The 14,157-nt window shown below is 38.9% G+C and overlaps 1 protein-coding gene across 2 annotated transcripts in view; it reads right to left on the reverse strand.

Annotated features, from left to right (window-relative positions):
• LOC110532152 (paired box protein Pax-7) overlaps positions 1-11,518 on the reverse strand; it is a 67,506-nt gene extending 55,988 nt beyond the window's left edge. The window contains exons 1-5 of one of the 2 annotated variants that reach the window (XM_021615802.3): positions 11,282-11,518; positions 10,983-11,077; positions 9,600-9,835; positions 8,973-9,102; positions 8,548-8,676 (exon numbers count right to left, since the gene is read on the reverse strand). In XM_021615802.3, coding sequence (XP_021471477.1) covers positions 8,548-8,676; positions 8,973-9,102; positions 9,600-9,835; positions 10,983-11,077; positions 11,282-11,307 — 616 coding nt within the window. In that variant the 5' untranslated portion in view covers positions 11,308-11,518. Of the gene's footprint in view, positions 1-8,547; positions 8,677-8,957; positions 9,103-9,599; positions 9,836-10,982; positions 11,078-11,281 lie in introns of both variants that reach the window. The other variant, XM_021615801.3, reaches the window with a different exon arrangement.
• Between the last annotated feature and the right edge of the window lie 2,639 nt (positions 11,519-14,157).

The following is a 14,157-nucleotide window of genomic DNA, read 5'->3' on the forward strand; positions in this document are numbered from 1 at the left end:
GGTCATTTCATACCCAATTAGAATGGATTTGTGCATTTTGAACAGCATTTGCTTTTAGGGAGTCGAATCCTAGACAAATACACTTGTAAGAATTACTTTCTTGTGCCTGTGTCGACAAACTAAGATGTCATTATGCCTCCATTTGCTTACAGGTCCACCTGGGCAAAAGTAACGTGGTTCCCTTGGTGTGTGAGATAACTTCAATTTGAACATTTCATATTAACATTCCTCTCTGATTCAATCCTGTTTCTGTCACTTTGAACTTGATCTACGTTCTTGGAAATGGGCCACAGCAAACTCACAAATATTAACTTGCACAGAGTGAGCTAGGTAGATGTACCAAAATTAAATTTCCCAAAAAACGTTCATTATCAATACATAATTAATATTCTATCATATAAAGGTTTGATTTACATAATCATGATAATAATAATCAAATGTTATTTTAAAAGTGTTATTGCAGGTGCAGCGAAATGCTTATTTGACAGATTTTTAAAATGCTACTAATAATGTTATTATAAATGATACTATGGTTATTAAATAAATATACCGTTATTATCATTCACCAAATTATAGGCTACTGTCGGCTACTTTTAAAGGATAGGCTATATGGGACGTTCTTAGCAGCTATGTTAGGTAAACTCAGCAGTCTCGACCTTAATTAACCTTGTGCTGCAATGTTCTCATGGTATGAGGATATGGTTTGAACCTGAGCATTGAGAACTTGTTATGGTCCAGTTATTATAGGCTGAGATGAAAGGGTTTAAGATACCTCTCCTACCGTGGGCCGTCTCCCTAGGTTCCCCGGATGAATTACATGAGAGAGCGAAATGAGTTGGATTTAACTGAAGGTATCCAGACCCCAGGAGCCGCTGTCAAATCCCCACACATGCGGTGTCTAATAAACCAGTCATGCACAAAATATCAAGTTAACACAGCAGACAGGCAAACGAAAAGGAAACCACTGGTCTTTATTGCGTGGTCAAAACTCATAGGCTATACTGTAGGTGGTGGTTTGGTCTAGTTTTCTTTGTAGGATACATGCCTGGTCTTAATGGTGCAACTTGAAACCGACGAAAAAATGTAGATTAGTAGAATCTGGCGATGTTAATTTAACATGTTTTACTCAAAGATACGATCCTGACCTATTTTCTAAATTCTGCACCATCAAGCGTTATTCGGTAGGCTATTATGAATGGCCTAGGTGTCATGTCATTTTCGATTACTTTATGTGTTTGGTGCAATATTTTACTGATTTATATTTTATTGATAAATCCCCAAAATGCCCCATGAGTAAAGTAGGCTACTTCTAATTTGACAAAACACCCTCGATAACCCTGCACAATAAGACATCTCCAAAAATCACTATGCGTCTCACCAAGGGATCAATTAACCGTCAAAACATTCGGTGACATTGTCAATCCGTTTGTTTAGCCATATTTGTATAGCTTAAGATTTTTGTGTTTTCCTTTGTCCCATTGGCTATCATTTGCAAACGGAGCTTAATGGTTGCCCAAGGCTTCTGACTGCCCTGAACCTCGTTTTGCTCATTTCTGCTTTGTGAAATGCTTCCCTTTTGTTCACTGATCAGTCTCCCATTGGGTCGCCAAACAAGATTCTTGGCATTTGTCGGCAAAATGAAAGCAGGATTAAGGAATGGCTACTGAACGCTCTATGGCAAAGAAGTGGGCTGCTATTCTCGCTTTCAAAACCGCTTCCCAGTTTAGTTGCCCCTCTTTATATATTTGTTTTCTCAAAGACGCCATTGATGCAGTTAGAAGTGATGAAGAATAAAAGGAAAATCAACAAGTAGCCCAAGCTCTATTTTTCTTACTACAATAGTGACAATATTTGTGCTTCAGTTTGGTCAAATATATTTCAATATTTTCAATCATAATGCGGTTATAATTATACATTAAATAACATGTTTATTCAATTGGACATAATACCAGACTAAGCTACATCTGAATTGAATTAAACATTCGATATCAGATATTAATATGGACTATATTAACTAATTGTCATAGTTAAAAGGCATATTGGCCTGTATATTTGATGAACGACCATGCACGACTAAACATAAGCCCATTTTCTCATCAACTGATGAGCGGTCTTCATTTGGGGTCAACAATAGTTCCTTGGCCTTCCAATTTTATGGGCAGCGTACAACAATAGACCGATGGCGAGTCGTGGTATCAAAAACACTATTTGTGACACCACATAGGAAGCCCGGAGGCCAATACTTTTATTGGTGTCAGCAGGAGTTTTCCCTTGTCGTTTGTCCGATTTGTTCCTCAGATCTTGCAGGGCCATGTCCCCCACCAAGCTCCCTAGTACATCCCTGACCCCAACCAACTAGAAATGTTTTTCAATGTAATTGTTGTCAATGACAAATGGAAATGAAATGTAACATTATACATACATTTAAAGTACATGTCCAGTGTTTCGATACATAATGAAATAGGACCTATAATTAATTTGAATATGAGCAAAATCATTTTCCTTAAAATAAATGGTAATTAATTATGTTAAAAAGCAGCTTTGCTGTGTTGAAATGGTGTGGGTGTACCCCAACAATAGAATGGTGGGGATGTATATTGGTCATTAAAAAATATGAACGCCAGTAGACCACTGATTGGCCAGCTCAGCCAATGAGGCAGGATGACATCATTCTCCATGAGGAAATAGCAAGCATTTTTTTAAATGGTCTGTTTGAGATACAAGTTTGAGATTGGGTTTTTGAAGTGTTTCATCTCCGATTAATGCATTGACCACAAATACGAGTATAAGACAAGTCAACAACATTATTTGGGTATGAGTTAACAGAATATGAACTTTTAAAAGTGAGATTTTCACTGGACAGTTAAGCCTACTTTAAAGTAAAATGAATAACTCCGTGAAAGTTCTACACCTTGAGATTTGGTGAATGTTTGGGTAGGGGGGAGTTAATTCCTTTAAAGTTATTGAGCAGGAAAGGATTATGTACTTGCCTTTATATGAGGAGAAAAAAAATCCCCATGTAGTCTACAGAAGACCTTGGAATTTTCCTAAGTCGCCCAAAAGGGGAGATTGTCCCTTTAAATAACCCACCAGAGATTCGAGAAGTATTCGCTGCTGGTAGCATGTGCACTCGTATAGGCCCTGTCCCACATGGCAAAAGTGCTTTAATTAATAGACAGGCAGGCTTGAAAGCAGCACTGGCAGTCTGTAATATGATGAACTCCCATTGTGGTGGTGTCACCACAAATGTTTCTGATAAGCAAAAGCACCCAAGGATCAAAGACTATAAGCCTCTCAATTTCCTCTAGCCGCTTCTACTTTTCCTCACCTACTTTTTTCCTCCTCTCTTCTCTTAAAATGTCTGAAACACACAACACGAAATCCCCTTCATGAAAACCCCAGGGTCTGCCTCAGGTTAGCGGGTCACCCAGAGCATTGGTGTATAATTGCACATTAATATTCGACGTGATGAAGAGGCTTACGCTAAGATCGTTCTTTCTCTAGATGTTTTATGTCTTATGAATTGACAGGACAAAATGTGTCATCAATGTAAGATTTCCCCCTGTCCATTTTGAAAACGCGTTCAATCAGCTGCTGTGATGTTGATGTAGACTATAGCCTAAGTCATGGAAGGGAAAAATATACGTCGCCATCATAATATCATTTTCCTAATCTAATGAGTGTATACTAATTTACTGCAGTACCCCCGATGGTGTTTCTTGCTTAATAACGACCATCTAAATACATTCTAAGGAATGCTCTTGGGGGAATGTGAAGGTGTTGGGCTGCCTGTAAGATGCACAAAAGCATGTAAACCATGACCCCTTATTCAATGAACGTATATAAATATTGTTTGATGTCAGGGAAGCAGGCTTAACAAAACTGATTTAAATAAATTACAGAAGTATTATGTTGCCTCTTAAATCTCGTTTGGGGAATGAGTGATTTTGACATCTCCCCATGTTTATTTTTAGTAAGGTCCTACATGGCCTTAAAAAGCACTAGGCCCTAGTTCACCGGATGAATGGGGTATCTTATTATTCCTAGCATTAAAGAGATGCAACATGCTTAACAAAGACTTTTAAATAGTAAATTATGGTCATTTGTTGCTGGTTTGGCTAATTTGATTTGTTCCACGAATTATGTCACTTGGTTTATCGGGATTCCGTGTAATAGAGTTCCGTCTGGTCGACGGGTTTATAGCCTACCCATGCACATTTGTTAAACCTCTAAAAAACACTATATTTCTGGCCCCAACAGTGGAATTAAATGGCAAATCATTATTATTTCGGTCTTGAAACGTTGTAAGGGAGAATCGCCATCAACATTAACTGCATTCGTCACGGATAGGCCTACCCAATCGAAAGGTTTAAAGTAGAAGTGTACATAATATCTTAATATCAGCATACTATTAGAATGAAATAACAGTTATAGGAATATATATATAAACCCAGCATACATTATTATTATCATTATCATTATCATTATTATTAGCATTATTATGTCTATTGGGCTATCATTATCATTTGTGATTATTATGACAACTGATGCAACCCCCTCCGCTATTAAAATATTCCACGCAGCCTGTTGTTTTTTGCTTTTTATAGGCTATGTTTCTTAAAAATCTCGCCATGTAAATTCCAATGAAATTTGGAGAGGCAGCGAGGGGGAAAAGGGAGGTTAATCCGAGTTGAATACATTGATGCTCAGCACAGGACCAAGCCTGTGATGATTGTGTTATCTCTACCCAACATTTGGGTCTCCCTCAATTTCAACCCAGCCAAATAGCTGCGAGAAAGTGCAGATGGAGTCACTCTCGATGCCTTAGGACATTTTTTTTTATTAATAGCTAAATAACTTCCCCATACTTTCACTAAATCTCTCTCACCATTCTAGATGGATTTGTTTGAAGTGGTCTTTCGACACATCCAGGCATCCTTTTTCTTTCAATGAAGCTTAGGCTATTTCGGACTCCTAAATATAATTTTCGATTTTCTACAACTGTCTCGGAGAAAAAGCGGCACGCATGCCAGATCATGCTCCGGAATATGTAATATGGCAGCCTTTTGTTTTTATTCAGTATTGCATGACTCCTCAATGTGGCTCAATAGCTCCTCTTATTTCTATAACCATTTAAATATGTAGACCATTTATATCATGGTTTTATGGGTACTTTTGGTCGCTCTTTGAGTTCTCGGTATAGCCTATCTATCATTTCCAAACGCGTTTTCTAGGTTATATGTCTCCTTTTAAGACGTGTATTTAACGTCGTTTGAAATTGAATACAGAGAACGGCCGTGTCTGGGGCCTGGGGATGAGTGACATCTCGCTATCTCCTTGTGGCCTCTATCATTTCCTCTGATCCCACTCACAACAGTCACAAATCCCGCCTGGCCCCTGTTTGATTAGATTGAGAACCTCAGGTAATCCGACCGTTTGTTCAAGTGTCCATTTGTCCCTTCTATCACGCATGAGGGCTGAAGATGGTGCGTGTTGGTTTAATCAAAACCAATTGTTCTTTATGAATTGACCGATACACTCCTTTCAGCCACCATTTAGGTGTGCATTTTCTCAGCACCAATGCAACATTTGAAATTAGGTCACTCATCGACCATAGGCTATAGCTATGCCAATGGGATGATCAATGCAGATATCCTGATAACGGTTGAACGCAATCTTTTAAACATTGATATGATCACGTAATAAATCCTTGATCTCGATCATAATGACCTACTATCTATTTGTAAACATATATTGAGACTATTACCTTATAATTAGTCCACTCTGGTGTAACAAAACATCATATCATAAGTCTTTACATCTCAACATAAGCTCTTTGGAAGGGGCAACGTGTGCCACTATCAGCAGTCCCCTTCTAAACTTGGCAAACATGTCACTCACGCAGTGTTTAAATACGTTCTAATGCAATCTGTCAATATCAGCATGGATGGAAAACATTTGGCCTACTATTTTACGGAGCATAGCTGCAGTATTCTCTTCCCCAAAAGCCAAAGCATTCGCAGTCAACTTAAAATCAGAATGGACAGCAGCGGTTATTTTTGAAAGCTCAGACTTCAAACACGATGCCCCCTTGTTTGGTGAAACCACCCCCGCTGTATTCTAATAAGCCTATGCATCTAGCAATTTGCTTGCAATATAAACTGTACAATTCACTTCAAATTGACATTTCCATCACCAGATTCGAGTTTGGCATGTTAAGAGTTATATGCTCCAATGCAATCCCAAAATAAAAATGAAATAAAACAAAATAAATATATGAATACAATCTCGACAACTATAGCCTATAAAAGAAACCTAAAATCTCATGAATTTGTGCCTGCGGCTAGCTGCAGAGTGGGCCGTTTAGAGATGAAAGTGAAAAGAAATAAAAGGCTCAATTTAATCTGCTCTAAAACCCTTCAACATAACGTTTGTGCTTGAAACTCCAAGAGTGAGGGCTGATAGGGGATAAATACATTTCTTACCATGCCTGCGAGCTATTACACCCCTCTCCAACACAGACGCCTATTCAACAGACACCGGTTTCATTACGAGCTGTAATAAGTCTTAACATTATTAAATGCCAGCCGGATGATAGAATGAAACAAGCGCAGAGATGAGTCTTTTTAAGAATAAAAAAAATGGGACAGTTGGTAGCCTGGTTTCAACATGTCACCATCAAAAGCCAAACGTGGGCAAAACATTTACAGAGGGTTTGCGAGACCATTTCATGTCCAAAAGAACGCAGGATCTACAGTGGGGCCTATGGGTTAATGTACATTATAGGCCATATATCCATAGCCTATATAGCCCAATCTTAGTTACTTTCACACGGTGTATGCATGGGCTAGGCTACTGACAAATAGGCCGATGACAACGTGGTTTGAAGCCAATCAGGTTAGATTTCTAACGAAGAATTGTGGTTTAATCAAAAGCGCTACAGCCCCCGCTGGCCCCTGAATCGGCTCAATTGTTGGCGGGTCAATTGTTGGCAGTGGAACCCGTTTCAACACGGCTGTCGAGCTATCATGGAGAGGCGTTCTGTCTACAATACGACGTGATCATACAGCGACACGTAAAATAAACAGTAGTCCATAATGAACTGGTGTCATGTCCCATAGGTCAGTTATGTACAGATCTACTAACAAGGTGCAGGCAACTTCATGCTCGAGATAAACCAACAACACAGGCCATTTCATGACACGAGCCCATAGACAACAAACTATAAACATCAATCAATGAATCGGATTGTGAAATAGATTAAGAGTATGTTATAGGCTAGTCTACATTCACTTACAGACCCATTTACCCCACCCCCTTCATTGAGAAAACATCAGTAAAGGTTCAGTCAGAACAGAAAATAGCTCGATTCTAAAAAGCATATGCATTTCCAAACAACAATCGAAACGCATTTTGCACCCTCCACTGCTTAATCTATTCCAACAGACGATTTTATAATATTACAAAACTATATACCAGCAGGGTGGATTGAATAATTCATTCGCCTTTCGTTCTCCTCTTGGCCTTTTGTCCAAAGTTTTCTCCTCCTTTCTTTGCGGGTTTTTAAGTGTGAAAAAAAACGTCCCACTCCTCCTTTCACTACCCTGCTTTTGAGGGGTTTGCCTTTGTACCTCAGAATCCCTGCCTTCAATGGAGTGGAAGTCTTGAGAACTGAAGTTCATCTTCAAGTTTAGAGAGGCTGTCGCTTTAGAGAAAGGCTTTTTGTGCGACCGTTTAAACAACAGATAGGCTACAAAATGGTTGATCATTTCATTTGGAAATCCCTGTCTTTTTTTCAGACACAGGATCTAATGTATTTTGACTAGATAATACCGAGGTCCCATCAAAAAAGCGCCAGGACAAAAGACAACCTTTGTTTGTAGCCTAAATATTCCACATAATAAAATATATGTTTAAAACTGACCCAAAAAATGACAACTAAAAAAGTGTAACAAATAATAATAAGCCATTTTCAAATAGACCTAGGCCTAATAAAAAAACGAATTAGGCTACAATTGCGGCACGTTTATCGTTTTAGCAAATGACTAGCTTCCGGTTTATTTTAGCTTACATATTAGTTAGTCTATAGGACTATGATAATACCCAGCTATGAAGCAGTATACACGCGCTACCTAAATAGGCTAATGTCCAGGATCAAGAATCGCTGCAACCTGCTGGTCGTAATTGATATTGATTGTTACATCGGTCATCTGTCAGTTGTCGTTTCAAGGGACCATTTACCAGCACCAAAGGAGTCTGTTGTGCAAATGAATGCAGTCACAAATACCCTCCGTCAAGGCTCATATAAATAATTAAGCAGGTCTAGTTACGCTTGTATTGGCAAACAGCTTAACATCACGAAAAAAAAATCACAAATGTGTGCAAAAGAGCAATTAGGTCCGTTTTAAATTAAGGAAGTGCATTCCGTGAACAAAACAAACAAAGCTGAACAAAAATATTGCAACATTTTGAGCGCACAGAATGTTGTGCATAGGCCTGTAAGAGGTTGTTTTAAAACGCGAATGTAATCCAATTGAATTAGCCTACCTTTATCGCCAAGAATGCCATCGATGCTGTGTTTGGTTTTCTTCTCTCCGTCTTCATCTTTTTTATCACAATCTTCTTCATCATCTTTCTTCCCAAATCGAGCTCTCAGAACACGACTAATGGAACTCACTACAAGAATAAAAACAAAACAAGGTAGGCCTAGGGTAATTGCATAGTCATTACACACAGGCTAAAACAAATGTAAACAAATCGAAATAATAACCTAATGCAATTAAGTTCAGGTAACACTATAGGCCTGTTTTTGGCCGACATAAAACTATGCTTGTAGTTCTAAATACGTCATCAACATAATGTTTGTGATGGTTTCATATCGACCACTATTATGGAGAACTAGTACAACAAAATATATATGAGCAAACAACACTTGTGTAGTAAAAAGGGTTGCTTACCAGATGAGGCCTCACCTGAAGGAACTGTGCTTCTGTCACACACCCCGTCCTTCAGCAGCTTGTCTCGGATCTCCCAGCTGAACATGCCGGGATTCTCGCGCTTGTACTCCTCAATCCGTTTCTCCACATCGGGCGTTGCTACCTGCTTTTGGGTTTAATTTACGCAGAACGATAGTAGAACAGAGAGAAAGAAAGAGAGCGAGAAAGAAAATGAGAAGCAGAAACAATGCAGAAAATAGAATAATAAACAAGAAAAATATTAAAAGAGGAAAGGAGAGGAGAAAGAGCACGAGAAAAATAACTTCAGTACAGGTTGAATGTACTGAAAAATAAATTCTGAATGGACTAATTCCGTTTTTTAAAATACATATTCTCATAGGTAAGCAACAAACATGGAATGGAATACAATATCCACAATAAATACCTTGGATGTCCAGTTACTGTTTGAATATTTGGTGTCCATAACGGTAAACAGTCATGATAACAAGAATAAGAATTATACGAATAAATTATAAGAATAGGCTAATATTAATAGTATTATTAATAATACTATTATTAAATGTATTTTGATATTTGTAGGATATTAGCGTGTAATAAAAATGGTTGTTGTTGTTTTGTGAGGTAGAAGTTTCTCAAACTCACTCTGGGTTTGCTTCCTCCTATTGCCCCGGGTCGGATTGATCCTGTTTCTTGATACCGACAAAGAATTTTGGACACGCAACCATGGGAAACTCGTAGCTGTCGAGAGATCACGCAGGGACGGATACCGTGGTGGGCCATCTCCACTATCTTGTGTCGGATATGATTTGGCAGTGGTCTTCCGTTGATGAACACTCCACCGAGTTGGTTTACCCGACCTTGACCCAGGGGAGTTGACACTGTGCAGAAGAAAGAAGGCCTACTGTGAAAACATTTCGTGTACACACCAAATGCAACATTAACACCTTATTCGGAATGCATATTGTTTTACAGTGCAAATGATGACTGCTTGATCTTTAGGCCTATAGGCTACATGTTTGAATATTTAGCATATTTTTGTAGCGTTCGAAGATTTTTTGATAGGCCTAATGCAATTGTTATTAGGCTATACGACCTAGTGGAAGTCTATTGCACAATGTAGGCTAGGCCTATATTTGTGTAGTCTATATATACAAATAAATTAATGTAGCCTATAGGCTGTCCTATTCAGAAATTAAATGTGGCCATAAAAACATCAACATAAAGGCCTAAACCCACTGTTACTACATTCAAACTAATTGGACACATTTCCAATAAAGCTTGAAGTGAATGAATCCGTAGCTTACTGAAATTGAAAATGACAAAAATAGATATTTTAGAACAGAATCGACAAGTTATTTTGGGGAAAAATATTTGATTTGAAGGCAGAATTTGTCATTAGCCAGATGACACTTGAGTGTTCCATCCGTCATTGAAGAGGCTGTGAAGTGTGTGGCTTTGTCCGGATTCATTATTCACCGCCATGCCGTACAAATATTGATGTAATCCTTTGATTCGTCGTTTTGATGTGTATTTTACTTTTATTTCCAGCACCAGGACACTTCAACAAATCCCGGATCTAAGATAACTTGCAAGCTTCGTGTTCTCTGAGATTTTATTGGAGCTACTTGAGGACGAACCTTGTCTGGGAGACGCTCCCACGGACGATTAATCAATGCAAATAAATTGTGCCTGTACATTTTATTCACACGTTTGTCTATTTACATAAACAGTCACATAATCGAGTACCCAGACATTGTGAAATCCTAATATAAGTTTTCGTAAAACCTATTGTAGTCTACAGAGGGGGCAAACGTGTATAAAAAAATTAATAGACTAAATTGTCCTTTCAATTTGTATAACTATAGCCAACATTTTGCCGTTTCAAGTGTGATTGAGGATAAAGGCCCAAATCAAATGCACATTTTGTTGATAAACAACGTGCTTTAAATTAGTAATAAATGTTGCTTGGAATGATACAGTAATGTCGACAATGATGGATGTTTGTAAATTGCATGCATCACCTACCTTCCAAAGGGAAGCCAGTGCGCGGATAGTTTTGTCCAGGCGCTGGTCGCATCATTCGCGGTACTGTTCCTGGCAAAGACGACTGCATTCTACAGCTAAAAGTAGCAGGAAAAACAAGGCCAATATTTCATCGGCTAAACTAAGTCGAGACTTGTTTGTGGTAATTGTTTTGACGATGAAAAAACAAGTGCAGTCCACTCAACAACAAAAAAAAATGAAAAAAGACAAATAGGCCTATACTCATCCAAACGGACGAATCTCTGAAAACGAAAGACCCCAAAACCGTAAAACACACTTACTTCTGATGTAGCACAGTGGGGAGCATGAGCGAAACAGGACTGCTGAGAAAAAGGTACACTGTGTGTGTACAGAGAGAGGGAGGAGGGTGTCCCTTAACTCTCAAGTGCGCAAAGGTTGCTTAATTCTTTGCAGCGTTTTCCTAAAAGCTCTGGTAGTTTTTGATGACAAAGTCTGCATGGAGGTTGGGTGTTTAAGTGATAACTTTGGCGCACGGCGTAGGGGGTTGTCGCGCGCGCGGATAGGCTCTTGGTCTGAGCTTTCTTTTATTCATGAGGGGAAGCGGAGTACAGCCAAGTTTTCTCCACCAATCACAAAAAACGGCATGCGACGTAAAACACATTTTGCGCCTTCCCATTCATTGCATGCCGCATCAAAACCATCCCAACCTTTTAGATGAAACTGACACTGGGCCCTGGAGATTCTTCTTCAGTGAAAGATAAAACAGTGTGTTTTGGACGTAGAAGTAAACTCAATTCAGGATTTAAGTATGTAGTTTGTTGTTTCATTTACGCATATGAAATATATGCTTTTGGTTGCATGTGGCTTAAAGACGCAGGCTATGTGTACAGTCATCTCTAATCTAATCGCATGATAATATTGACAGGAAACGCGATTTGTTCTAAACAACTAGAATACATGACTGAATAGAATAGAATGAATAGAATAGAATACATACCTACTACCATACCCCATTCAAAGGCACTTACATTTTTTGTCTTGCCCATTAACCCTCTGAATGGCACGCATGCCCAATCCAAAAGGGGTCATCTTCGACTTGGTGTGTTCAGAGAAAACTGGAAACCTTCTGTAATGAATGAGTCAGTCATGTATTCTAGTTGTATAGAACAAAACGCGTTTCCTGTCAATATTATCATGCGATTCGAGATGACTGTACACACAGCCCGCGTCTTTAAGCCATATGCAACTAAAAGCCTATATTTCATATGAAACTCCATTGTATATAGACTTATTTTTCTACTGTATGATTGACTGCATGTTTGTTTTACTCCATGTGTAACTCTGTGTTGTTGTATGTGTCGAACTGCTTTGCTTTATCGTGGCCAGGTCGCAGTTGTAAATGAGAACTTGTTCTCAACTTGCCTACCTGGTTAAATAAAGGTGAAATAAAATGTTAAAATGTAAAATGTCTCAGTTGTCTCAAGGCTTAAAGATCCTTCTTTAACCTGTCTCCTCCCCTCCATCTACGCGGGGATTGAAGTGGATTTAAAAAGTGACATCAATAAAGGATCATAGCTTTCACCTGCACTCACCTGGTCAGTCTACGTCATGGAAAGAGCAGGTGTTCTTAAATGTTCTGTATACTCAGTGAATGAGTATACCGGCGTTGAGTTGGAGATAGGACAGGCTACATTTAGCCTATTTGTACTTTAATGCTTAGGACACAAGCATAGTCTATACGCCTATAGCCTGCCCTATTCTGTAAGTTTGACCTCAATCAATAAATAGTCTACTCATAAATAGACCTAGTTGACAGGCTTATGCAATAATGAACATACAAGAAAATATAGGTAACTGACAAAATAAAGGAAACACCAACATAAAGTGTCTTAATAGGACGTTGGGCCAATACCAGCCGCCAGAACAGCTTTAATGAGCCTTGGCATAGACTCTACAAGTGTCTGGAAATGTAGTGGAAGGATTCGACACCATTCTTCCACAAGAAATTCCATAATGTGGTGTTTTGTTGATGATGGTAGAAAACACTTTCAGGCACAGCTCCAGAATCTCCCATAAGTGTTCAGCTGGGTTAAGATCTGGTCACACACACACCCTTTAAACCCCTTATGCTCTTTTGAGACCACTCTTTCACTGAGATACCTTGCCATGGTAGCCAAAATCCTGGGCCACAGGGCAGTTTTATACCTGTGTGGAAGCATCTACTTTGAATGGATTTATACTTTGTATCCCTCATTTACTCAAGAGTTTCCTTTATTTTGGCAGTTACCTGATTGAGCAGTCCTGAAGTGGGTAGTAGGCAGTGGCGGATTTAGGTACAGGCGAAATGGGCAGCCGCCCAGGGCAGCATCTTGCCGGAGTCTATCAAATAGCGCACCTCTAACTTTGTACAGTACTAATGCAATTAGTCAAATTAGTCACACTACAAAATGCTACCAAATAAACCACAATTCATTCATAATACTGTGAATATATAGTTTCACAGACATATTGTTGCATTTTTGTCTGGTTGTGCAAAATCCTTAAGAAAAACATAAAACCAGTCAGCACACCACCAAGGTGAATTGGTTTAGTCTTGACTCTTGGTTGACAGTTTTGTGTGATGGTTAATGAGTTGATGCTCAAGTGCCAAATCAACACACATTTGTTTCTATTTGTTTTTGTTACTTCTTTTTTTATTTATTTTTGTATATATTTTTATATTTATATAGTTTTAAGTTTTGTGATGATTTATTTGTGTTGTTCTAAATGTCTGAATAAAAATTACAGTTAGTGCAGAATGGTTCTGTTTTTTGTTGGGGGGGGGGGGGGCTGAAATGGGGGTTCGCCCAGTGAGCCATACAAGCTAGAACCGCCACTGGTAGTAGGCATTTAGTTAGGCCTGTTTGTTATGTTTTTATCATAGCCTATACCTTGCTTTATCATAGCCTATACCTTGCTAATTAGGCCTAGTCGAAATCGTCTTCTTAGGTCTAGCATACCAAACTTGTTGATCCTTCCTCATGATTTCGCGTGGCAGGGTTGAGGGAGCAGAGGTAACTGCGCGCCGCTTGACATGCAGTGTTTGGCGCGGAAGTAGCCTATGCCTGTCACGGGGTTTTATGGCACCAGCACACCTGTTGCCCATCACACTTTGAATAGGATCATCCTGGACATATACTGTCTTCACCGATGCATA

Source organism: Oncorhynchus mykiss, chromosome 9, assembly GCF_057628025.1.
Source record: "Oncorhynchus mykiss isolate SJ-2025 chromosome 9, ASM5762802v1, whole genome shotgun sequence".
NCBI classification, from domain to species: domain Eukaryota; kingdom Metazoa; phylum Chordata; class Actinopteri; order Salmoniformes; family Salmonidae; genus Oncorhynchus; species Oncorhynchus mykiss.